This window comes from Oncorhynchus keta, chromosome 20 (genome assembly GCF_023373465.1).
Source record: "Oncorhynchus keta strain PuntledgeMale-10-30-2019 chromosome 20, Oket_V2, whole genome shotgun sequence".
Classification (NCBI taxonomy): Eukaryota; Metazoa; Chordata; class Actinopteri; order Salmoniformes; family Salmonidae; genus Oncorhynchus; species Oncorhynchus keta.
In genome coordinates, this window is record NC_068440.1 from 914,935 (window position 1) to 942,575 (window position 27,641).

At 44.5% G+C, this 27,641-nt stretch overlaps 1 protein-coding gene across 2 annotated transcripts; it reads right to left on the reverse strand.

Annotated features, from left to right (window-relative positions):
• Positions 1–117: 117 nt before the first annotated feature.
• LOC118399110 (neuronal acetylcholine receptor subunit alpha-7-like) lies at positions 118–27,212 on the reverse strand. Of its 2 annotated transcripts, none has more exons than XM_035794910.2 (10): positions 26,897–27,212; positions 23,480–23,619; positions 23,214–23,258; positions 22,956–23,065; positions 22,764–22,843; positions 17,650–17,817; positions 17,309–17,503; positions 15,486–15,572; positions 14,405–14,514; positions 118–4,971 (listed from the first exon to the last, which is right to left on the reverse strand). In XM_035794910.2, the coding sequence occupies exons 1-10, from the start codon at positions 27,060–27,062 to the stop codon at positions 4,270–4,272; spliced, it is 1,803 nt and encodes a 600-aa protein (XP_035650803.1). In that variant the 5' UTR covers positions 27,063–27,212; the 3' UTR covers positions 118–4,269. The 2 variants fall into 2 exon arrangements, with proteins under 2 accessions (XP_035650803.1, XP_035650804.1); XM_035794911.2 differs by lacking the exon at positions 26,897–27,212 and adding an exon at positions 23,946–26,447.
• Positions 27,213–27,641: the final 429 nt, after the last annotated feature.

Genomic DNA, 27,641 nt, shown 5'->3' on the forward strand with positions numbered 1-27,641 from the left:
ATTCCTGTTCATCCCTAGGGCAGAGACTAATTGATTGTGGTCACACACACACACAAATGTGTTGTTTATAAGGTTGGTAGCAATGTGAAAATCGTTGTGGAAATCTGTTGCAGCTCAAGTCTACTACAAAACCCACAATGCAATGCTCTCTTTATGGGCTAGCTAGATAGCTAGTAAATGTAGCTACACACAATAATTACAAGTCAATATCACCATGTGAAGGAACTAGTTAACTGTAATATCGCCTAAAACTGAATGATCAATTTAGGAGTCTACAATCTCACCATGTTCAACCTGCAGATCGATGTGCCTCTGAGTGGAGCCTGACATTCACAACGGCACCATGCAATGCACCCTGGACTGAAGAGGCAAAGAGACTTCAAGAGCACTGACAAATAATAAAGGTCCAATGGGCACTCCATGCAAAGGTCTTTATTGTGCTGTCAGTCAGTCTGTGATGGCACTGACTTAAGGCAGCTTGCTAGCACAAGCATAGGTGAAATGGACTCTTACCTGAGCAAAGTAAAAGGTTACATAAATGATCTGGAATTTATCCTTGATCGCTCCCCCTTTAGCCTTAACAAATGGCTTATTTGAATTTCTCATTATGGTAGAGGAATTTGGTTTGTTCAGGTAGATTTATATAGGGCTCGGACATTATTTAGGAGATTACAACAGTCATCAGTGTGGCTCTAATTGAGAGGCTACAGCTGTATGTCAAATCTGGCACCCCAGTGGTAATGGGCACCAATGAACTCCCCGACTGAGTCCCAAATGGCACTCTATTCACTACAAAAGCTGCATTCCCACAGGCAAGCCAATTCTGGTCTTTTGCCAATAATTGGGCAAAATATCAGAATTGGGCTGCCTGTCTAAACACAACCATTTTGCACTACTTTTTAGGCCAATGGGCCCTGGTCAAAAGTAGTACACTATATTGGGAATTATGTTTTTACTTGACAGTACATTTTAGGTTATCGGTGATAAAGCAGGTACTTTTGTCTTCAGTTGGAGTTCAACATTTAATTAGTTCATGAACAATTTTCATTGATTCTCTTGATTTCTGTTTTATTTATTTCCCATTGATCATGGAAATCTGAGCTACAATTGAATTCAACCCACGTACACTTTGAACCCTGACCAACCTAGCTGTTCCAGGTGAGATTCTCTCCATCTGCAAGTCCATTTCTACCTAAAGAATAATGTTCTTAATCAACAAAGACACACAGTATAAAAATCAACTGACCCATGTTTCAGTCCACCTCGGAAACTGCCCAATTTTGACTTACGGCCAGACTACAGTCCCTTCGTTGGCTCACTAATCGCCCGCGACCAGCTGGCCACTTAACCTTGTGACCGCAGAGGTCTGGGACAGCTGAATGACACTCAGCTCGGTGAGTGAATGTGGCTTGGCAGGCTTAGGTTGTATTTCAAATGGCACCCTTATATGGTTCACTATTGACCAGAGCCGTAATTTGGGACTCATATTTAATCAAGGCTAACGATGCGTCCCCAGGTGGGACTGGGCGGGTACAAGCATTAATCACGGTCCTGAGCAGGTCTGCCGCTCTCTACCTCACGTCAGCGCTTCCGTCCAGCCGGTAATGAAAAGACATTGATCAGCCGCACAACATTGGGAATATGGTCGTATTATACAGAACTGTCTTAGGGAAACTGAGCAAACGGTGGGGGGTGCTGAGAGGGTGCAATTTATAAGGTCGTTGACCTACAAGCCGTGTGTGTGCTATGTAAATGGTGTGTGTGTGTGCAGTATTAACAGTTGTGTGTGACTGGAGTTTATTTAAGTGTGCCTGCCACAGGCATGTGTTTTAGGTCTCTATTCAAGCTGTAGGTTTTCATTCCGCCCGTGCACTGCAGTAATGTGCCTTTTTAATGTGAAATTGCAGCGCCCAATCACACTCAAAACAATCTTTCTAGACGTGTACACTTCTATTGTCCTTCTTCAGAAAAAGCTCTCGCTGCGGAGAGGGCCTTGGCTCCAACTGCTCATTAACTGAGAGACAGAAAAAACAACTGATTCAAAGCTTACACACGCAAGCACACATTCCTCTACACACAAACAGCACGGACACACACACACATTCTCCCCTCATCTACTCTCTTCTTTTTCCATCTGAGTGAACCCAGTAAATCTCGGAGCTCAGAGTGCCAACGCTGCACATTTGCCGACCCCAGTGCCTCGGAAAGAGGATAGAAAGAGAGAATTACCCAGTCAGACGACCTGCAGTAGGAGAACAGCCTCTATAAATATAGCCTCTCCATCCGTCTGACACTGAGTAACATGCTAAAAACTCAAACACTGACTACACACACATAGAAGGAGAGAGAAAGAAAAATAGAGATGAATGGGAGGGGGAAAAGAGATGAATAGAGCGAGTGAAAGAGAACCAGAGTGTTGATTATACTGACAGAATAAAACATACTGTATGGACTGGAGAGAGAACCATATACCTGAAACTTACACAATGTCAGAGACGCATAATGAGCATCCTAGTCAATAGATGCTAACCCATTTGACATTGAAAATGTGCATTTACCAAAATGTACTATTAATATACTACATATTTTGCATTATTGTGTGACTGAGTTATGCTTTGTCGAGTGGCTAGTTCCCTGGTCCTCTCTTATAAATCCATTGAATTACCGAGCATGGCCCGTCTACCCCCTCCTTCCTTCCTCCCTCCTCTCTTCCTGAAGGAGTAATCAATTAAAACCCTGTCCGGCGCGCGCTGTGTCAGCACTTTCTCTGCCCCTCTGTCATTTTTCTCTTGCGTATATCAGCACCAGTGTCCGTTGAGGAAGGCAAGGATGGTAGAAAAATACTACTTTATTTCGGGATGGGAAATGTTTCTATACATGTGTGTGCCAGAGAGTCAGTCCAACTCCCAGCTTGAGGTTTCCACTGAAGGGAGGAGATGCGTCAGTTTGTAGAGTGAGCGGGAGATGTGAGATCTTCCAGGAGCTGTCTCAGGTCTTTAAAATAACGATAGGAAATATATTTTAGTAAGTATATGTTGAATTTGGAAAATATGAAAATATCGAAAAATAAAACTCCCATCAATTGTCAACCATATTGTGCAATATAAAAATGAGTGTCATTCCAATCATCCAAGTCATTTGTGTGTTCATCTTGAGGTTTGAGGGTCACTTTCCTTCACATTCCTCTTAAAGTTGCTAACCTCGCATACAGTATATTAAGATTTCACTTTGGAGCTCAATGAGATCAGCCTTCTCTATTAGGACCTGCCAAATTCTATTAGGTGACTGTTTGATGGGTCATTATTGGATCGACCCTCCACTGTAACACAATTACTAGCAATTACACTGATTACACACTAATGCAGTTGCCCAATCACAAGGAGCGCTACACACCGTAGAACAAAAAGTGGAGATTGGTATACACTGACAACCCACTGACAGATCAGGCCTGGGGAAGGAAATGGGGCTGTTAAATGGGAATTCATTTGGTGCCTCAACTGATCTGAAATTGGCTGCATGTTATTTAAGGCCTTTCAATATGATGCCCATGAAACAAATGCCAGAATGAAAGATTAGATATTATTTCCATTCCTCTAATCCGCTTTGTTCTTTCTATCTCAGAGACAAGGCCAAGTTCAGTTTGTTTGACCCTCCCACCTTCACTGTCACCAGGGAAAACCTCTTGTCTGTTCACACACTCATTCCTTGTCTTTCCTTGTAAAAGGCAGTCTCTCCCCCTCCCTCCTGGTCCCCTGTTTCAGTAAATGATGCAGTCTTTCTTTGCCTTTTTTTTCTTTTCTGGGATTTGACATCAAATAAAACAGCCCTATCCATCTGTCTATTTCCCTCTCTCTCTTTCTGTAAGTACTGCAATCTTCCCAATCTCCAGTTGAATTAACCCATGCTCCACTTTTCTTATTGCCCTTCCTGTTCACCTTCACTTCTTAAAGGTCTTTGAAAAAGCCTCATAATTCAGTACAATTTACTTCACCCTGTACAGTCGTTGAACCATGCCTTTTTGGATTCTTCGCCCATAAACTCATCGCGCCCCATCCTGTTCCATTTCGTCAGAGGTCATTGATAGACTTCAAGAGAACATCTTGAGATGTTCTATAGTCATCTCCAAAGAACCCCCCTCATCTTGACAGGAGGGTCCCTGACAATAGCCCTCTTGGACTAAGCCCCAAATCATTCCACATCCTGCTCTTTCTCCCCTACATCTCTTCTCCCTCATTCTTTCTCTTCTCCTCTGCCCCATCCTCTTCTTCCTCAGAAGAAGTCCTTGGAGGCGGCCTCCACAAAGTTGGGAGCGGACATGAGGATGGCGATGGTGCAGATGATGTTGAACATACTGAAGGCCACCAGGCAGAGCCGGTCAATGACAGCTGCCGCAAACTTCCACTGGTCGGCCACGCTCTCCGTCTCATCCTGTTCACGGAAGCGGTCCGCCATGTAACGCACCTCCTCCAGAATAGCCTGGAGCTGGGGATCACCTATACCCCCTCCCGAGTACTGTCCTCCAACCCCTATTCCAAAGCCTCCGCCACTGGAAATGGTGCTAGGGCAGCCCACAGTGTCCTCGTTGGGGGTGGGGGGTGGTGGAGGGGGGCTGCCTGCTACTCGAGGAGGCCCGGCTGAGATGCTGTATCTCTGGATGTGGTCTGGGAGCAGTGGGGGGTCGTCCAGGTTCTGGAAGCCGATGTAGAGCAGGTTTCCGTTGTTGTTGGCGCTGGACTGGGCGTGAAGGTGGGGTTGACCCGCGTGCAGGGGGCCAGCCTGGAGAGGGGCCAGGTTCTGGGGGTGCAGTGGGTTGAGCGTGGGGTCTGGAGGGTTAGGGATGCTACCGCTTTGGGAGCTTGAAGAGCAGCGCCGTAGGTGGGGGGCGCAGGGTGGTCGCTCTGGGTCATCACTCTCCCCTGGGCGCTTCATACGTAGGAACCATGCTACCCACTGCAGTAGGACCACATTAACCTGAAAGGGAGAATCAATCAGAGAAGGATGTTATAATATAGATACATAGCAAGGGAGGAAAACGCATCTAGTGAGGAATACACTTACTCTTACAAAGGGTAGTGCACTTGGTAATACACTTGGGGGGAAAACCGTTAAGGCAGTTAAAGCTTGACACAGTGGGTTGTGTGTGCGGATGCTGGTATATTCAACTTGACCTTTAGTATTCAATGCTACTTTCATGAGCACAAGAATGAGAAAATTGCCTAAGGCAGGAATTTTACAATTACCTTTTGTGGGATATAAAGCTATATTTAAATTCTAACCATGGAATTAAAGTTAAGACACCGCGGCATCTGTCTCCTCCTTACATATCTTTTATCCCTTTTTATATCTAGACCAAAACCAGTCTTTACATACCGTCTTTTCTTTTTATATCTGAAAGGGCTATGGGGTAAAAATTGTGGTACATTAAAACCCGCCTCGAGAACTAGTCATTGCTGCGGTGTTTTCTTATTCTGCCCACGGGTTGGAGCGAGCGGTCGCATCCGCACTTCGCTCCGCAGGTAGTATAACTTTTCATTACATTTCATTACATTTCATTATAGTACAATGGTTTGATTTGTCTAATCTTAGATTAGACAAATCTAATTTTAGCAATTTCTTCTTAGCTAGCTACATAGCCGTCTTTGTATCAAAGATAATTGCGTAATTATCGTATTTCGTCGTCCTAACGTAGTCTACACTGCTATCTGCCCAGCAGCTAGCCAGCTAGCAAACGTCCACCGTCTACCGAATAGCAGCACTGTAGAAACTATTACACTCAACTGAACGACTTGATTAGTGTAGTGTTAGCTAGCTACATTACATTTACATTTACATGTAAGTCATTTAGCAGACGCTCTTATCCAGAGCGACTTACAAATTGGTGCATTCACCTTATGACATCCAGTGGAACAGCCACTTTACAATAGTGCATCTAAATCTTTTAAGGGGGGGGGGGTGAGAAGGATTACTTTATCCTATCCTAGGTATTCCTTAAAGAGGTGGGGTTTCAGGTGTCTCCGGAAGGTGGTGATTGACTCCGCTGTCCTGGCGTCGTGAGGGAGTTTGTTCCACCATTGGGGGGCCAGAGCAGCGAACAGTTTTGACTGGGCTGAGCGGGAACTGTACTTCCTCAGTGGTAGGGAGGCGAGCAGGCCAGAGGTGGATGAACGCAGTGCCCTTGTTTGGGTGTAGGGCCTGATCAGAGCCTGGAGGTACTGAGGTGCCGTTCCTCTCACAGCTCCGTAGGCAAGCACCATGGTCTTGTAGTGGATGCGAGCTTCAACTGGAAGCCAGTGGAGAGAGCGGAGGAGCGGGGTGACGTGAGAGAACTTGGGAAGGTTGAACACCAGACGGGCTGCGGCGTTCTGGATGAGTTGTAGGGGTTTAATGGCAGAGGCAGGGAGCCCAGCCAACAGCGAGTTGCAGTAATCCAGACGGGAGATGACAAGTGCCTGGATTAGGACCTGCGCCACTTCCTGTGTGAGGCAGGGTCGTACTCTGCGGATGTTGTAGAGCATGAACCTACAGGAACGGGCCACCGCCTTGATGTTAGTTGAGAACGACAGGGTGTTGTCCAGGATCACGCCAAGGTTCTTAGCGCTCTGGGAGGAGGACACAATGGAGTTGTCAACCGTGATGGCGAGATCATGGAACGGGCAGTCCTTCCCCGGGAGGAAGAGCAGCTCCGTCTTGCCGAGGTTCAGCTTGAGGTGGTGATCCGTCATCCACACTGATATGTCTGCCAGACATGCAGAGATGCGATTCGCCACCTGGTCATCAGAAGGGGGAAAGGAGAAGATTAATTGTGTGTCGTCTGCATAGCAATGATAGGAGAGACCATGTGAGGTTATGACAGAGCCAAGTGACTTGGTGTATAGCGAGAATAGGAGAGGGCCTAGAACAGAGCCCTGGGGGACACCAGTGGTGAGAGCGCGTGGTGAGGAGACAGATTCTCGCCACGCCACCTGGTAGGAGCGACCTGTCAGGTAGGACGCAATCCAAGCGTGGGCCGCGCCGGAGATGCCCGGAGAGCAGTCTCAGTTGAATGACTAGTCTTGAAACCTGACTGATCTGGATCAAGAAGGTCATTCTGAGAGAGATAGCGGGAGAGCTGGCCAAGGACGGCACGTTCAAGAGTTTTGGAGAGAAAAGAAAGAAGGGATACTGGTCTGTAGTTGTTGACATCGGAGGGATCGAGTGTAGGTTTTTTCAGAAGGGGTGCAACTCTCGCTCTCTTGAAGACGGAAGGGACGTAGCCAGCGGTCAGGGATGAGTTGATGAGCGAGGTGAGGTAAGGGAGAAGGTCTCCGGAAATGGTCTGGAGAAGAGAGGAGGGGATAGGGTCAAGCGGGCAGGTTGTTGGGCGGCCGGCCGTCACAAGACGCGAGATTTCATCTGAGAGAGAGGGGAGAAAGAGGTCAGAGCATAGGGTAGGGCAGTGTGAGCAGAACCAGCGGTGTCGTTTGACTTAGCAAACGAGGATCGGATGTCGTCGACCTTCTTTTCAAAATGGTTGACGAAGTCATCTGCAGAGAGGGAGGAGGGGGGGAGGAGGATTCAGGAGGGAGGAGAAGGTGGCAAAGAGCTTCCTAGGGTTAGAGGCAGATGCTTGGAATTTAGAGTGGTAGAAAGTGGCTTTAGCAGCAGAGACAGAGGAGGAAAATGTAGAGAGGAGGGAGTGAAAGGATGCCAGGTCCGCAGGGAGGCGAGTTTTCCTCCATTTCCGCTCGGCTGCCCGGAGCCCTGTTCTGTGAGCTCGCAATGAGTCGTCGAGCCACGGAGCGGGAGGGGAGGACCGAGCCGGCCTGGAGGATAGGGGACATAGAGAGTCAAAGGATGCAGAAAGGGAGGAGAGGAGGGTTGAGGAGGCAGAATCAGGAGATAGGTTGGAGAAGGTTTGAGCAGAGGGAAGAGATGATAGGATGGAAGAGGAGAGAGTAGCGGGGGAGAGAGAGCGAAGGTTGGGACGGCGCGATACCATCCGAGTAGGGGCAGTGTGGGAAGTGTTGGATGAGAGCGAGAGGGAAAAGGATACAAGGTAGTGGTCGGAGACTTGGAGGGAGTTGCAATGAGGTTAGTGGAAGAACAGCATCTAGTAAAGATGAGGTCGAGCGTATTGCCTGCCTTGTGAGTAGGGGGGAAGGTGAGAGGGTGAGGTCAAAAGAGGAGAGGAGTGGAAAGAAGGAGGCAGAGAGGAATGAGTCAAAGGTAGACGTGGGGAGGTTAAAGTCGCCCAGAACTGTGAGAGGTGAGCCGTCCTCAGGAAAGGAGCTTATCAAGGCATCAAGCTCATTGATGAACTCTCCGAGGGGACCTGGAGGGCAATAAATGATAAGGATGTTAAGCTTGAAAGGGCTGGTAACTGTGACAGCATGAAATTCAAAGGAGGCGATAGACAGATGGGTAAGGGGAGAAAGAGAGAATGACCACTTGGGAGAGATGAGGATCCCGGTGCCACCACCCCGCTGACCAGAAGCTCTCGGGGTGTGCGAGAACACGTGGGCGGACGAAGAGAGAGCAGTAGGAGTAGCAGTGTTATCTGTGGTGATCCATGTTTCCGTCAGTGCCAAGAAGTCGAGGGACTGGAGGGAGGCATAGGCTGAGATGAACTCTGCCTTGTTGGCCGCAGATCGGCAGTTCCAGAGGCTACCGGAGACCTGGAACTCCACGTGGGTCGTGCGCGCTGGGACCACCAGATTAGGTGGCCGCGGCCACGCGGTGTGGAGCGTTTGTATGGTCTGTGCAGAGAGGAGAGAACAGGGATAGACAGACACATAGTTGACAGGCTACAGAAGAGGCTACGCTAATGCAAGGAGATTGGAATGACAAGTGGACTACACGTCTCGAATGTTCAGAAAGTTAAGCTTACGTAGCAAGAATCTTATTGACTAAAATGATTAAAATGATACAGTACTGCTGAAGTAGGCTAGCTGGCAGTGGCTGCGTTGTTGACTTTGTAGGCTAGCTGGCAGTGGCTGCGTTGTTGACACTACACTAATCAAGTCGTTCCGTTGAGTGTAATAGTTTCTACAGTGCTGCTATTCGGGGGCTAGCTGGCTAGCTAGCAGTGTTGATTACGTTGCGTTAAAAGAACGACAATAGCTGGCTAGCTAACCTAGAAAATCGCTCTAGACTACACAATTATCTTTGATACAAAGACGGCTATGTAGCTAGCTACGATCAAACAAATCAAACCGTTGTGCTGTAATGAAATGAAATGAAAATGTGATACTACCTGTGGAGCGAAGCGGAATGCGACCGGGTTGTTGAGCGCGGAAGTTCTATTCGGTAGACGTTGGCTAGCTGTTGGCTAGCTAGCAGTGTCTCCTACGTTAAGGACGACAAATAGCTGGCTAGCTAACCTCGGTAAATTAAGATAATCACTCTAAGACTACACACTCTAAACTACACAATTATCTTGGATACGAAGACAGCAAAGACAACTATGTAGCTCTGTATCACGGAGGCGCTCCGCACTGCTAAAGCTAACTCTCTCTCCTCTGCTCTCATCCTTCTAGACCTATCGGCTGCCTTCGATACTGTGAACCATCAGATCCTCCTCTCCACCCTCTCCGAGTTGGGCATCTCCGGCGCGGCCCACGCTTGGATTGCGTCCTACCTGACAGGTCGCTCCTACCAGGTGGCGTGGCGAGAATCTGTCTCCTCACCACGCGCTCTCACCACTGGTGTCCCCCAGGGCTCTGTTCTAGGCCCTCTCCTATTCTCTCTATACACCAAGTCACTTGGCTCTGTCATAACCTCACATGGTCTCTCCTATCATTGCTATGCAGACGACACACAATTAATCTTCTCCTTTCCCCCTTCTGATGACCAGGTGGCGAATCGCATCTCTGCATGTCTGGCAGACATATCAGTGTGGATGACGGATCACCACCTCAAGCTGAACCTCGGCAAAACGGAGCTGCTCTTCCTCCCGGGAAGGACTGCCCGTTCCATGATCTCGCCATCACGGTTGACAACTCCATTGTGTCCTCCTCCCAGAGCGCTAAGAACCTTGGCGTGATCCTGGACAACACCCTGTCGTTCTCAACTAACATCAAGGCGGTGGCCCGTTCCTGTAGGTTCATGCTCTACAACATCCGCAGAGTACGACCCTGCCTCACACAGGAAGCGGCGCAGGTCCTAATCCAGGCACTTGTCATCTCCCGTCTGGATTACTGCAACTCGCTGTTGGCTGGGCTCCCTGCCTGTGCCATTAAACCCCTACAACTCATCCAGAACGCCGCAGCCCGTCTGGTGTTCAACCTTCCCAAGTTCTCTCACGTCACCCCGCTCCTCCGCTCTCTCCACTGGCTTCCAGTTGAAGCTTGCATCCGCTACAAGACCATGGTGCTTGCCTACGGAGCTGTGAGGGGAACGGCACCTCAGTACCTCCAGGCTCTGATCAGGCCCTACACCCAAACAAGGGCACTGCGTTCATCCACCTCTGGCCTGCTCGCCTCCCTACCACTGAGGAAGGACAGTTCCCGCTCAGCCCAGTCAAAACTGTTCGCTGCTCTGGCCCCCAATGGTGGAACAAACTCCCTCACGACGCCAGGACAGCGGAGTCAATCACCACCTTCCGGAGACACCTGAAACCCCACCTCTTTAAGGAATACCTAGGATAGGATAAAGTAATCCTTCTCACCCCCCCCTTAAAAGATTTAGATGCACTATTGTAAAGTGGCTGTTCCACTGGATGTCATAAGGTGAATGCACCAATTTGTAAGTCGCTCTGGATAAGAGCGTCTGCTAAATGACTTAAATGTAAATGTAAATGTAAAACCGAGCCGTTCAACAAGTCCCGGCTTTGGGATGACGCTCACCTGGGTGAACCAATCACAAAGCTTCACAGTAATACTTTGGCATTTATTCTCTCCGTTCACTTGCTTTTTATCGCTTGATAATTTCACCAGTAATTTCTTCTTGCATGTTTTGCTCCAATTGCTACTGTCTGCTGCTACTATTATACATTAGTTGGTGAAGATGTTTTCTAGCAAGTTATCAATGTGCATAATATATTTAAAGTGGAGAGAGGCTAGGAAAAAAATATTAAATGCCGATCTGCATTTTGAATGCAAGTTTTGAGAACACAGACAATTCCGCTGCTTCCTTCATTTATATACACTCAGTGGTTCGCTCCTACAGACAGTCACGTGGCTGTGGCTTGCTATATAAAGCAGGCATTGAGGCATTCAGTTACTGTTCGATTGAACGTTAGGTTACTAATTTTTCCCATTCTAAGTGACTTTGAGCACGTGGTAGGCGCTTCGGTTTCAGTATCTCAGAAACAGCCGGCTTCCTAGGCTTTTCACGCATAACAGTTTCTAGGGTTTACCGAGAATGGTGCGACGAACAAAAAACATCCAGTCAGCGGCAGTCCTGTGGGCAAAAACAGGGGGGGGGGGGGTCCAACCCGTTACTAAATGGGTGTACCTAATTGAATTAGAGGGCTATGCCGCTGGAATTTATACACTGAGTAGGTGAAGTTATGGAGATTGTACTCCTATTAGAGAGACGGCGAGAGAGACAGTTCCTCGGTTTAGGGTTATTTAATGTTGATTGGAGATTAACAATGTTTGCAATTCTGTGCTATTTCACTCAGCTGTGATCATCCAATTTACAGTCCATTTATCCCCCAACCGTGATGTCCTAGCCGTGTCTAAATCACGGCTTAGGAAGGCTTAGGAATCCTGAAATTTCTATCCCTAGCGATAACATCTTCCAACAAGATAGAACTGCCAAAGGGGGCAGGGTTGCAATCTACTACAGAGCGAGCCTGCAGAGTTCTGTCATACTATCCAGGTCTGTGCCCAAACAATTCGAGCTTCTCCTTTTAAAAATCCACCTTTCCAGAAACAAGTCTCTCACCGTTGCCGCTTGTTATAGACCCACCTTCAGCCCCTAGCTGTGCCCTGGATACCATAGGTGAATTGATTGCCGCCCATCTATCTTCAGAGTTCGTGCTGTTAGGTGACCTAAACTGGGATATGCTTAACAACCCAGCCGTCCTACAATCTAAACTAGATGCCCTCAATCTCACACAAATTATTAAGGAACCTACCAGGTGCAACCCTAAATCTGTAACCATGGGCACCCTCTTAGATATCATCCTGACCAACTTTCCCTCTAAATACACCTCTGCTGTCTTCAACCAGGATCTCAGCAATCACTGACTCATTGCCTGCATGCATGATGGGTCCGTGGTCAAACGACCACCCCTCATCACTGTCAAATGCTCCCTAAAACACTTTAGCGAGCAGGCCTTTCTAATCGACCTGGCCCGGGTATCCTGGAAAGATATTGACCTAATTCCGTCAGTAGAGGATGCCGGGTTGCTCTTTAAAAGTGCTTTCCTCACCATCTTAAATAAGCATGCCCCATTCAAAAAATAGAACTAAGAACAGATATAGCCCTTGCTTCATCCTAGACTTGACTGCCCTTGATCAGCACAAAAACATCCTGTGGCGTTCTGCATTAGCATCGAATATGATCTGCCAAAATTGTTGCAACCCCTATTACTAGCCTGTTCAATCTCTCTTTCGTATCGTCTGAGATCCCCAAAGATTGGAAAGCTGCCGCGGTCATCCCCCTCTTCAAAGGGGGAGACACTCTAGACCCAAAAAGTTATAGACCTATATCCATCCTGCCCTGCCATTCTAAAATCTTCGATAGCCAAGTTAACAAACAGATCACTGACCATTTCGAATCCCACCGTACCTTCTCCACTATGCAATCTGGTTTCCGAGCTGGTCATGGGTGCACCTCAGCCATGCTCAAGGTCCTAAATGATATCATAACCGCCATCGATAAAAAAACAGTACTGTGCAGCCATCTTTATCGACCTGGCCAAAGCTTTAGACTCAATCACCGCATTCTTATCGGCAGACTCAATAGCCTTGGTTTCTCAAATGACTGCCTCGCCTGGTTCACCAACTACTTCTCAGAAAGAGTTCAGTGTGTCAAATCGGAGCGCCTGTTGTCCGGACCTGGCAGTCTCTATGGGGGTTCGACAGGGTTAAATTCTCGGGCAGACTCTTTTTTCTGTATATATCAATGATGTCGCTCTTGTTGCTGGTGTTTCTCTGATCCACCTCTACGCAGACGACAAGATTCTGTATACATCTGTCCCTTCTTTGGACACTGCGTTAACAAACCTCCAAACAAGCTTCAATGCCATACAACACTCCTTCCATGGCCTCCAACTGTTTTTAAATGCTTGTAAAACTAAATGCATGCTCTTCAACCGATTGTTGCCCACACCCTCCCGCCCGACTAGCATCACTACTCTGGACGGTTCTGACTTAGAATATGTGTACAACTACAAATACCTAGGTGTCTGGGTAGATTGTAAACTCTCCTTCCAGACTCACATTAAGCATATCCCATGCAAAATTAAATCTAGAATCGGCTTACTATTTTGCAAACAAAGCCTCCTTCACTCATGCTGCCAAACATACCCTCGTAAAACTGACTATCCTACCGATCCTTGACTTCGGCGATGTCATTTACAACAGTTTACTCAGCAAACTGGATGTAGTCTATCACAGTGCCATCCGTTTTGTCACCAAAGCCCCATAAACTACCCACCACTACGACCTGTATGCTCTCGTTGGCTGGCCATCACTACATAATTGTCGCCAACCCCACTGGCTCCAGGTTCATCTATCAGTCTTTGCTAGGTAAAGCCCCGCCCCGCCAAAATGATTAATCATATCACTTTAGTAAATCATTTTTAAAGGGTTAATTACCTTAGATTTGAGCATATTTTGCCTCGATTTTAGAAAATTCTCAATTACCTCATTTGTCATTGGTATTACCATCACTACTCCTCCTGGTGGTGCAATGTTATCATAATGGTACAAAGGATTTAAAGTAATTAAGCCACCATATTAGTTGATTTAGAAGTGGAAGATGGACCCAAGATGGACCCATACATTTTAAATTCTAAAATTCCATGCCTAAATGCCACTACAATTCAATAACGACCCACACGTGTTTGGCCAGTTGCAACAACGAGAAAATGGCTATACCAAAGGGGTATGGCAAACCAAGAGTTATCTTGTTAGCATTAGCCATAATGGGGTAAAAACTGTTTCATTGTGGTATACCAGGAGACCAGCCATGGAAGGTTTGGTGGGTTAGCGCATGGCGCTAAGAGTGCCGTGTTTTCCTATGGGAAATGCTCATAGTTAGTAATGAATGGCGGCAGGTAGGCTAGCGGTTTAGACGTTGGGCCAGTAACTGAAAGGTCGCTGGTTTGAATCCCGAGCCACCTAAGTGAAAAATCTGTTTGTGCCCTTGAGTAAGGAAAATTGCTCCGTAAGTTGTTCTGGATAAGAGTGTCTGCTTAATGACTAAAATGTCAAATGTAACTGTCTTTGGACAGCATGAGGTCTGGCCTTACCCATTTGGGCATCTGGCCTCCGTTTGGGTCGTGGTGATGATACTGCAGCACCACCGTTGTAGCTATGACTGACATCCCAACAATGATCATAGTACTAGCAAAGTACTGTCCTGAAAGGGGGGCAGGAAAGAGAAAAAACAATTAGAGTAGAGTATTGTAATAACAATAATGCTAACAGTGGTTTTCTTGCTGATCATGACATTTTTCTTGGGCTTTAATGGGCTGGATTTGTGTTTTAGTAGTCAAAGGGGGGTGACTCATCTGTCTGGCTGCAGTGAGCTCACCGTACATCATTTCCACCATTTAATCTTTACGATTTATTTAGTCAATTACAGTTAAGGACAAACAGATGGTTAGATCACCAGGAACTAACCAACATTTGGGATAATTATTTCAAACACACACACTACACTCTTAACAGACATACAGTGAGCTCCAAAAGTATTAGGACAGTTACATGTTGTTTTGGCTATATACTCCAGCACTTTGGATTTACTTCTACATTAATGTGGATGCTACCATGATTACGGATAATCCTGAATGAATCGTGAATAATGATGTGAGAAAGTTAGACGCACATGTCATGTTATTGTAAGGGTGAGGGGTTAGCATGTCTTGGGGATAAGATATTTGTGCCTCTAACATTCTCACTCGTCATTATTCATGATTCATTCACGATTATCTGTAGAAGTATTTAGAAACACGTTCTATTCTTATTAACAAAAGTGACTCCAAAAAGACACAATACATTATTTATAATTGATTTCTATTAGGCCCAAAATAATCTGAAACAAACCGCAAATGCATCCAACAAATTTGTGGAGTCACAAGCTTGATGTAGACATTGCGTGCTATCAATATGGGACCAAATACTTATTTTTTTCTTCTTTAATACATATATAAGTGTATCGGTCTGCTTAAAATGGGCGGATTATGCACAAAAAGTGCTGTAATTTCGAAATAGATGAAAATACACTCAAGTTAAAGCTGACAGTCTGCACTTTATCCTCAGTCATTGTATCATTTCAAATCCATAGTGCTGGAGTACAGAGCCAAAACAACAAACTGTATGAGAACACACCTATGAGAGGGATGGAATCTGAAGTGGCTGGCATGATCTCTGCCACCAGCAACATGAAGACCGTGAGCGAGAGCAGCACAGTGATGCCTGAACAGAGAGAGGAAGATATTGAAAATGTATAAAACCGTGAGTGGCTGCTGAGCACAATCTCAATTTTAACTGACTAGGGGTAATAAAATGTGTGTGATACTCAGTACAACTACAACACACACCACTCCTCACACATTTATTAACATCTGTGCCTCAATCAGGTTTAATCCCGGGCGAGCCTCCAGAAATCGACATTTGTAAAGATAAACCTTATAGGCATCTCGTTTGGCAAATATTTTATGTTCTTTGCCAGTCAAGCCAACGTAATTGATTTCAACTTCATACGAGTAGATTTGGTTCGATCTGATGCAAATTGCAAAGTGTGACAGAGTAATATACTCAAAGTGAATTACTTTTGGACCATTCCTCTTCTTCAATTGCCCTTAGTAGAGCCTTACTTCTAACCCACACATATGCTTACCCTATATTAGCAATCCATCTACCCCGGCTGTCTCTGCTCCCTCTCTCTTCCCCATCTCACTCTTCATTCACCAGATCTAATCTTCATCTCCTCCCATTACCTCTGTCCCACTTTCTTCCCCCCCCCCCCACACATTTTCCAAGTGCTTTCTTGGCATAACTGGTACCGTGCAGAAGCAAGCCGATAAAAACAAACATCTTTCAAGTGAGTCGGCCCTGCTCGCTCAATAGATTAAACAAGTGTCACTTCAAGGGTCGAGAGGAAATGTAGAATTTAACTTTAAAGAATGTCACAGAAGAGATGGACAGTGGCTCTCATGTAAGGCCATATGCTTATCTTGGCAAGCCTGGTTGATACCAAACTCCAAGTCCTCCTGACTTCAGCATCTGGAGAGGCTCCTTTGATGTTGGCACCCTATTCCCCATGTAGTGCACTACTTTTGACCAGAGCCCTTGTCAAAAGTAGTAGATTATAAAGGGAATATGGTGCCATTTGGGCCGCAGATGGTGTCAATAATGAAGGGGGCTGTGCTTTTACACTGGTTGGTTCCCCTCTATGTCCGTCTCGCTGAAACACCCATACAAATAGCCCGTGAGCGCTGCCCCCTTGCTTTACAACTGTTAGTTTTCAAATCTAAACAGAAAGAGGTCTCAACTTCCCTGGGGGAATATTTTTGGGGGTGATAATCAATCAGCGCCAAGGCAAAACTGGGTGCAATTTCTACCTTTAACATGAGACTCGATGAGAGTTTAAAAGAGAACTGCCTCTCCACACCACGGTGGGTTTTGGGTACATAGCTTGTGTTGCACAACATAACCGGGTATCAGCCAGGCTGTATCTTGGCACCAAATTCCTTAAAACCTGTTCATCAAGTATGGTAGCAAGCTGAATTCCTGGAAGGCTGTGTGTATGTACGCTCTCTCTCCCTAATCAATTCCTGGGCTTAATTACATCAATAGGTTAATTGGCCTTGGTGTGTGAGGGATTATGCATCTTTTCCAGTAATACAATGCACTGTAATGCATCCTCAAATCAGGTTAAACGTTTTACACATACCCAAAACTCTAGGTCTTCTTTGTTTTCCTCCGCTCTTTAGTTGTCACCCTTTACTAGAATCAATCTACTCTCTCTCCCCTGTCATCCTTTCTTCCCCATCACCATTATTCCCCTCCCATCCTCTTCTTATTCCTTCACTCTCTAATGCCTTTCCCCTTCTCCTCCTCTCTATGCTGTTGTCCTCCATCCTCATCTCTGTTTCTTTTAGAAAAATATCCATCCCTCTTGGATCATCCACCCTCTCCTCTCTGCTCACCCAGAGAGATCTTCTCCCCAGAGTCGGCAGGCAGTAGGAAGATAAGCAGGGTCATGGAGGACAGCAGCACACAGGGGATGAGCAAGTTTAGAGCGTAGTAGAGAGTGCGCCGGCGGATGGTCACAACGAACGTCACATCGGGGTAGGGCTCCTTACAGCAGTCATAGAACACCTCGCTACGAGTGCCTGGCACTCCTTGAGTGAGTGAGGTGAGAAAAAAAGAGAAAAAGTAAGGGACAGAATAAAGTGGGAATTTTCATAAAACTTCTAGCTTTTAAGTTAACAATTTAAGTTGAGCAATTGATAACAGAAATTTAGGAGGGCAGTCCAATCCCACTCACCCACTAGGTCCCATTCCCCGTTGGACATGTAACCGGAGATGTCGGCCTCGTTCATTTGTAGGTCCATCAGCCAGCCATCGTACGTCCATGAGCCAAACTTCATCTCACACTTTTGGATGTCGAAGGGGAACCAACGTACGTCCACGTTACATGTGCTCATGAAAATCCCTGACATACAGGGAAAGAGATTGATAAAAGGGATGCAAAGAGTGCCATATAGGAGATATACACTGAGTGTACAAAACATTAAGAAGCTCTTTCAATGACATAGACTGACCAGGTGAAACTTATGATCCCTTATTGATGTCACTTGTTAAATCCACTTCAATCAGTGTAGATGAAGGGGAGGAGACAGGTTAAAGAAGGATTTTTAAGCTTTGAGACCATTGAGATACGGATTGTGTATGCGTGTCATTCCGAGGGTGAATAGGCAAGACAAAAGATTGAAGTGCCTTTGAATGGGTTATGGTAGTGCCGGTTTGAGTGTGTCAAGAACTGCAACGCTGATGGGTTTTTCACTCTCAACAGTTTCCCCATGTGTATCAAGAATGGTCCACCACCCAGACAGGACATCCAGCCAACTTGACACAACTGTGGGAAGCGTCTGTGGGAACGCTTTCGACACCTTGTAGAGTACATGCCCCAACAAATCGAGGCTGTTCTGAGGGCAAAAGTGGGTGCAACTCAATATTAGGAAGGTGTTCCTAATGTTTTGTACACTGTGTAGACATCCATACAGTGGGAGATTGTGAGAGCAAATTAGAGACATTTTGCTTGTTGTTCACTTATACTTTTAAAAATGTTACTTTGCACATACTGTATCTTCTTGTTCTGGCACCTATTTTTAAGCACTCTGGAGGAGGGATCAGTACTTAATCACAGTTAAACATGACAACAGTACAAGCGTGAGTGACTATGTCCCAATTATCTCTCCCTCTTACCATATTGCACTTGTTCACGTTCCTTCACTGATTTTAAAGGAAATGACTGGTGTAAATTCCCTCTAGCCTGCCTCCACCAATCCAATGCTTTTAGATTTGTGGAAAGTAGTGAATGAGTCTACACTTCAGGAGAAAGGAGATATATTGGTGGGACGCACCCAGAGAGTGCCATATAGAAAGTGACACTGATCTCTACTCTGCAGACAGCTTATCCAGACTATTCAGATCAACATTTTCATTATACAGAACCACACAGACACACACACACAGACACACAAAGTACAACACAATCGATGCACAGAGAGATCGCTGGCAAAGTAAAAACTGAAATGAACAAATCAAGCCTGTTGAGTTGTCCAGTAGTGCACACAACCAAAATGCCAAAGTAGTTTCAACTGTTCTGCCTTATTATTATACAACCATGCTGGTCATTTATGAACATTTGAACATCTTGGCCATGTTCTGTTATAATCTCCACCCGGCACAGCCAGAAGAGGACTGGCCACCCCACATAGCCTGGTTCCTCTCTAGGTTTCTTCCTAGGTTTTGGCCTGTCTAGGGAGTTTTTCCTAGCCACCGTGCTTCTACACCTGCATTGCTTGCTGTTTGGGGTTTTATGCTGGGTTTCTGTACAGCACTTTGAGATATCAGCTGATGTACGAAGGGCTATATAAATAAATTTGATTTGATTTAGTCTTCCAAACAGCACTCAAAAATATGAATTATGAGTCACAAGACATGCAAATTAAGCTTTAGAAAAACAGAGAAGGGTCTGAAAAGCAATTTTAATGGTTTAGAAGTTGACAATCAAACCAAATTAAATCCAGCATTAATTATAAAACATAGTCACTTCACATATCAAATTCCCAATGCAAGATTTAAAATGTAGTTTCATTCAGTAGTTGTTTTTTCCCCGCTCATAATGGCATTGCTTTATAGTCTCTGAGCCGTGAAATTGTCAAGAATGAACAGTCCAATATACAATTCACCTCTTTGTGCTGTTGTAAGGGCTGTAATAACTTATTGTTTTCTCTAGATTCATTAAACCTAAAACTAAACCGTTTAGCTAAAAGCTACATTTACTTCCATTTGCAATGCACTGCTCTCCTGCAGCTCTGTAACAGATCCTCTAAGCTAATAATTAGGTTACTCTAAAAGCTGATCCGACAAGCATCAATGCTTGACCAAAATGTCCTCTAAAACTGCAACCAATATCTCAAGATTCTTTACTTCATACTGTATTTTTTATCTTAAATCTCTGGAGAATTCCCTAAAAAAACAACCTCTGCACAGGAAACAAGATGGATTACCCCAGCATTCAAAATCTATTTCCTTTCGTTCCCTTAGTGTTTGTCCCAAACGGCACCGTTTGGGAACCAGCCTAAGACACCATCCTGCCAATACACCATGCATCATATCTGAGCTATATATGAAAACTATTTTCAAATGTTACCATCCACCTAAAGTTCTATCATATATCTCATCTGAGCTATGAAAACTATTCCTAAACCATTAAAAACCACGAGAGCTCCAGAGGGTTGCTGCTTTTTAATTATTTACCCAGGAGTCAAGCTCACAAACCCTCCCTGGCATACAGAGCCCATAGTCTTTTATCTTCAGACCAAATGGACCCCAGTAATTACACAGGCTTTTATGACGAGAGGCCAGATCAGATTTTTGATATTCTGTATAGTATAGCGTTCCTGTGTGTGTCGCAGTCCCAATTCTCCATGCACGACATCATCATGATTTCATCCCAAATGGCATCCTATTCCCTACGTAGTGTGCTAGATCGACCAGCGCCCTATGGGACCTGGTTAAAATGTGCGCACTATATAGGGAATAGGGTGCAATTTGGGACACAGCCCCATATCACCCCTTCTGACAACATTTAATTATCCAACTGTGTTTACATTCACCACCTTATAAATAAACATATCCACTGAATAAGAAATGATGGAATTTCTTTGCACCCATTCCTTGACTTGACTTCAAAAGGCCATTTTGGTTTAGTCTGGCACAAGGGACTGGACCCCAGAAGTCTTTAATGTGGGGTTGGGGGAGAAGTCTGAGAGGATTCAACCAATTTGGTCTTAAAATTTGAGAGGGGTAAATATCTCCCATATAGAAGAAACACTGCGCATTGGGATTTGTTGCTACAGTAGCTGAGGATGCTGTTTCAAATATTGATGTCATAATTAAGAATAATCGTAAACCCAGAACTAAAATCTTGCGTAATTGCGTCAGATGCTCAATTAAGTTCTTGGTGCAGATGTGTTAGAAAATATGTTAGAACGAACAGCAGAAGCAGATCGGTAGCTCCACCCCACTCCGTCTGCAAGTTATGGACAAGTCTATGGGCCAAATGTACCTTCCCCTTCAGAAATTCAAAAGATGCGAACACCTGCGAAATCGTGATTATTCCAAATGATCAGTGAGTACATCTGCGCACCGGAACAAAGTTCTCCGTTAGTTGTGTGATCCCACAGTCTGTTGACAGACACTGTGACACCATTTATGTTACATGTGTCTGTCCACGAGAGATTATACAAAACAGATAGGGAGACACACATACCCACTGATACAGAAAAGGCCACTACCAAAGTTTTAAAATATATATATATACAGTACCAGCCAAAAGTTTGGACACACCTACTATATTTTTGCTATTTTCTACAGTGTAGAATAATAGTGAAGACACCACAACTATGAAATAACATATATGGAATCATGTAGTAACCAAAGAAGTGTTAAACAAATATATTTTATAATTGAGATTCTTCAAAGTAGCCACCCTTTGCCTTGATGACAGCTTTGCACACTCTTGGCATTCTCTCAACCAGCTTCATGAGGTTCAACAGGTGGGCCTTTCAGTTAATTTGTTGAATTATTTTCCTTAATGCATTTGAGACAATCAGTTGTGTTGTGACAGGTAGGGGTGGAATAATAAAAGACCAAGTCCATATTATGGAAAGAACACCTCAAATAAGCAAAGAGAAACGACAGTCCATCATTACTTTACGACATGAAGGTCAGTCAATCAGGAACATTTCAAGAACTTTGAAAGTTTCTTCAAGTGCAGTTGCTAAAACCATCAAGTGCTATGATGTAACTGGCTCTCATGAGGACCGCTACAAGAAAAGAAGACCCAGAGTTACCTCTGCTGCAGAGGATAAGTTCATTAGAGTTAAATGCACCTCAGATTGCATCCCAAATAAATACTTCACAGAATTCAAGTAACAGACACATCTCAACATCAACTGTTCAGAGGAGACTGTGAATCAGACCTTCATGGTCGAATTGCTGCAAAGAAACCACTACTAAAGGACACCAATAATAAGAAGAAACTTGCTTGGGCCAACAAACACAAGCAATGGACATTTGACCAGGGGAAATCTTTTCTTTGGTCTGATGAGTCCAAATTTGAGATTTTTCGTTCCAACTGCTGTGTCTTTGTGAGACGTAGAGTAGGTGAACGGATGATCTCCACATGTGGTTCCCACCGTGAAGCATAGAGGAGGAGGTGTGATGATGTGGAGCTGCTTGGCTGGTGACACTGTCTGTGATTTATTTAGAATTCAAGGCACACTTAACCAGCATGGCTACCACAGCATTCTGCAGCGATATGGCATCCCATCTGGTCTGCGCTTAGTGGTACTATCATTTGTTTTTTAACAGGACAATGACCCAAAACACACTTCCAGGCTGTGTAGGGGCTATTTGACAAAGAAGGAGAGTGATGGTGCTGCATCAGATGACCTGGCCTCCACAATCACCCGATCTCAACCCATTTGAGATGGTGTGGGATGAGTTGGACCGCAGAGTGAAGAAAAGCAGCCAACAAGTGTTCAGCATATGTGGGAACTCCTTCAAGAATGTTGGAAAAGCATTCCTCATGAAGCTGGTTGAGAGAATGCCAAGAGTCTGAAAAGCTGTCATCAAGGCAAAGGGTGGCTACTTTGAATAATGTAAAATATATTGATTTGTTTAACACTTTTTTGGTTACTACATAATTCCATGTGTTATTTCATAGTTTTGATGTCTTCACTGTTATTCTACAATGTAGAAAATAGTACAAATAAAGAAAATCCCTTGAATGAGTAGGTGTGTCCAAACTTTTGACTGATACTGTATGTAATATCAACAGAGTAGGAAAGATAGAAAGGGACTCACCTGGAGGGAGATACTCCGCGAAGCCACTGGAGTTGACCAACACGTTGGTCTTGAAGGTGGAGTCAAAGTCATCGTCTGCACTGAGGAAAGAGAAAGGAAAGGGTGGATCAAACTCTGGACAGTAGTGTTTTAAAACCCTAAAACACATTCATGTGATGCATGACGATATGAATAGGACCATAGGTGTATTACCTGTTGTAGAGGAGGATGTCTGGCGTCCACACCTGGTCAGTTGTGAACCGAAGGTTTTTGACTCCAGGGTATTCAGTCTGGTTCCACTGAAGATAATGATCAAACCAGCTCTGGAAGATAGACTCAGACTGGATATATTGGACATGGCAATTTAATTAAACTTCAACTGAATATATAACTAAGAAGGTCCACTGAGAAGGATACAATACATTCACTCTCACTCCGACAGCTGTTCACTTGAAGCTGTGCTGTGCTTACCATCCGAAGCCAGATGTTAGTGGTGAGGACCTGATTCTTCTCATCCTACAATATGTAAATCATTTTGAGTCAATTCTTCTTCTAAGGAGCTATATTGAGAGACATGCCTCAAAGAATTCTGAGTCATTTTTGAAGTTGCAGTGGAATATTTACTTTAACAGAACAGAGTTTGCACAGGTATAGACGAAGACACCAACAGACAGGTCGACGTGCTGACAAGCAGACGGGTAAAATAACATAAATGTAATATGAACATTGATCCCTACCACATCCATGATCTGCATCAGACTGATAGTGAAGAAGACTGTGAGGGAGTGTGAATCATTGCCCACCGGCCTCTCCATTCGATTGTAGTCCTTCAGAAGGTTCTTCAACAAGGTTCTCTGGTGAGGGCCCTGAATCGACACTGAGAGAGGAAGGGAGGAGAGGGAGATGGAAAGAAAGAGAGAAAAGGAGAGTAGAAGATTTCAGAATAGAGGTGATGAAGACAAAAGAAGGGCCATGGAAAGGGGAATATGTACGGAGAAGAAGGGAGCAGAGAGAATATTTCAGAAAAGGCTATATAGAAGAAAAAATAGAGGACCGGCATGAAGAGGACTGCCCACTGGGCACAGATGTCATTTCAATGTCTAGTTTTGATTTACATTTGGTTGAGTTATCAACTACAATGTGAAATCAACAAAGAAATGTCACCATGTCATTGATTGAATTTAGGTTTTTAAATCCCCTTACATTGATGACTTTTTGCAAATCCAATCAGTTCTTCACATTGATTCAACATCATCACATTACATGTTTTTGTTGAAATTATGTGAAAACAATGTTAATGCAACCAGTTTTTGCCCAGTGGGAGGAGAAAGAAAAATGGACAGAGAAGAATGGAGCAGAGAGAGATGGAAGGAAAGAGGGAGAAGGAGAGTAGATTTCAGAAGCACGGTGATATACAAAAGAGGGGGCATGGACAGGAGAGGAAAGTATGTGGGATAAGTAAAGATGAAGAGGAATCGGGGAAATTAGTGGAGGATGAGAGGAACCTCAGCTAAAGTTGTAGGCACACCTTCTCAATGCTTAATTAATGAATAATCAAGCAGTTTTGTAAGTGTAAAACCCGTGAAGCACTACAAATTTAAGTAAGCGTGGGTGAATCATTAAATAAGGCATGATGTTCAAAGGATTTGCTTCATAATAGTGTTGTGCAGACTCATTTACATACAGACAGGTCAAATTATTGCCACCCTTGATAAAAAAAATGAACAAAAAAGAATGTATAAAATAAATAATACAAATACTGAGCTATATTGTATGCTTCAAAAAATTGGGACATTTTGTTTAACTATTAATAAAAACAATTCTCAAAAAGATAGGGGTCATAGTCATTAGCACCCCTCCTTTCAATACCTCAACTTGCGAGGATATCGGCAATGAGCCTTTTTCTAAAATGTTTTATTAGATTAGAGAACACATCTTAGACCATTCCTCCATACAGAATATTTCCAAAGAGCTCTATTTTCATGTCATCTGACCACAGCACCAGTTCCAATCCAAGTTCCAATGCCATTTAGCAAACTCCAGGAATTTACATTTGTTGGATGACATGGAAATAGAGCTCTTTAGCCACACACACCAGTGGTAGGTTTTGTGTCCAAAGAAAAGTTAATATGCAGAAACTAACCCTATACCTACTGTCAAATGTGATGGACCTTTAATGTTATGCAGCTATTTTGCATCCACTGGTCCTGGGGGCGCTTGTTAAGGTCAACAGCATCATGAACTTTACACATTTACCAGGATAGTTTTGTCAAAACCCTGGTTTCTTCTGCCAGCAAGACACTGACACTAAACAAACATCAAAACCCACAAAAAAAAGTATTATTTGGCCACAAAATCAAACCTGTGGTTTGAATTGAAGATGGCAGTCCATAAATGCAAATGAAGGATATCAAGGATCTGGAAATATTCTGTATGGAGGAATGGTCTAAAATCCCTCCCAATGTGTCCCCCATTTTTCAACTGTAGCTAGTATTGACATTATAATTAAATCCCAATGGATTAGTTTCCATGAAACAGCTGCCTGTGTTGGCTTCCGAGTTAGAGCAGTGTCCTTAGCTAGCTAGTTAAACATTTGGCTATGGGTTAGCACTGGCAGTATGGGATTATGGAGAGTGAATTCAATTGTTTCTTCGTCATCTTGCTAGGTAGTTACCTAGCTGTGACCATATGGCTAGTATCAACAAGGTCTTTCTACAAAATAATAACATTACTAACATTGAAATCTAGACCATAAACTAAGCAGCACCTTCTGGTTTGGAGTATTTTAACGAGGCTGAGTGGCTGACGACGTCAAGGTCTATGCTGTGTGATCACAAAAGAGATTGACTGTCGACACTGTTCAGAGGTGCTAAGTAAGTACTGTCGGCAGGCAAACATTTGACAATCCGATGTGTCAGCTAAAAAGTCAGTGGATTTTAAATATTTTAGATGTGATTTATATATTATTATTTATTTATTTTTATGTAACTAGGCAAGTCAGTTAAGAACACATTTTTATTTACAATGACAGCCAAACCCTAACCCAGACAACGCTGGACCAATTGTGCGCCGCCCTATGGGACTCCCAATGACGGCTAGTTGTGATACAGCCTGGAATCGAACCAGGGTCTGTAGTGACGCCTACTAGCACTGAGATGCAGTGCCTTAGACCGCTGTGCCACTCAGGTATTGTCTTGTCTAGTGTATTTGCTTTTGTCTTTTAACCTCCTAGCCCATAACTTTAGTCCTACTATTTTGCCCTATATGTGTTTGGTTGTTGCGTGTCATTTCAAATCCATTTGGTGTACAAACAGATATTAAGCGCTCTGTCAGTGGTCTGTGTACTTCTAGCTGTTTTATTATCCTTTACCACTGTGTGTCAATAGTCCCAAGGACTTTAACCATTTTTCACCGGGAAAGTAACAAGAATCTCTACAAAAGGTTACGGTCAGGAAATGACTCACGATTTTGCGTTGAGGAAAGTTCAGTAGCTCTTTACATAGTTGCAGGGCAGACAGCCTCTGATATAATGTAGTAATACCTCTCCTCTCCCTTAGCGACCTATCTATCCTGCTGCTTACAGCTATACTCTGCTCTCTCTGTTGCAGCAACATGTCCATACATAACAACATAACAACGAACCAGATCTATAATGGTATTCAATTGACGTGCCACCATTGATAATTGTCTGTTCCCTGCTGGTTCAATCCCATTGATACTGCACTCTGTCCACAGAGATTTTGGAGAAAATAGAGGGTGAGAGAGTGAGGGAGGTTGTGAAATGTATGATTGAAGCGTTTTCTCTAATAAAGCATGTCTCCCCATCTCTCTCGCTTTATATACCAACTCTCTCTCTTTCTTTTTCTGTCCGAAACTGCAACAGACAACGTGTATTTTACGTTGAGGACCACATCACATCAGGTTCTGAATAACTGTAGACTTCTGTATTCACTAGGCACACAGGTAGGCATATACACACAGACCAACATAAAACAAGAGCACAAACACTGAGAGAACACAAAAATACTCACACACACATACACTTCTCAATCCTCCTCTCCGCCTTTCCAGTGATCCTTTCCTAGTCTTTCCCTCTGGCTTTGTAACTCTAATCTTGCAATGTAGTCAGAGAGTAAATAGAGAGGCAGACCTACCCTGGACCAAAGCAGAGAATCCACAGACAACCAGAGCCACAGAGCACCACATTTCTAATGGAGCTGAGACAGACCGGCTTTGGAGGGTCCTGGATATAGGGATAAGAGGAGAGGCGGCACGGACAGGGAGATTGGATTCAAAGGCAGGAATTCCCCTGATTCGCATCCACAAAGCATGAGAAGGAATGAATGAGTTAGTCAGAAAGAAGGGTATAGAGAGAGAGCAGGACAGAGAGATAGGGGGTAGGAAATGAGGTCCAGAGCCTAAGCTCGCACATGCCGTCTGGAAAAATGCAGTGAGTGAGTGGAAGAAAAAAACAACTGATTGATTCTAGACACAAGTCAGCTCTCCCCCCATTCTCTCTTGCTCTCTCTCTCCTTATCCCCCTCCCTAATCGTATCCCTCTGCTTCCCTGGGAGGTGGAGCCAAGGAGGAGAGCATGAGAGGACAAAAAGGGATGGGGACCTTTTTAAGAAAAATAGCCCCACCTGATTGATTTGAGTAAACATCTTAATTGACAAAGTGTGTGTGCGTGCGTGCATAAAAATATTCCTCTTGGGTCCAATCTCCGGATTTGTCTGTGCTGCACAGTGGGAAACACAGTCTACTGGAGCAGAGAGTTGATGGAGGGGAGAACTAGTCTGTGTGTGAGTGATCGAGCGAGGTGATAGATAGGTGAGGTGGTTTTGGCCGGGATGTGTGTGGTGGGGAAGTAGCTCCGTTGGGGGGGGGGTGAATCAGCAG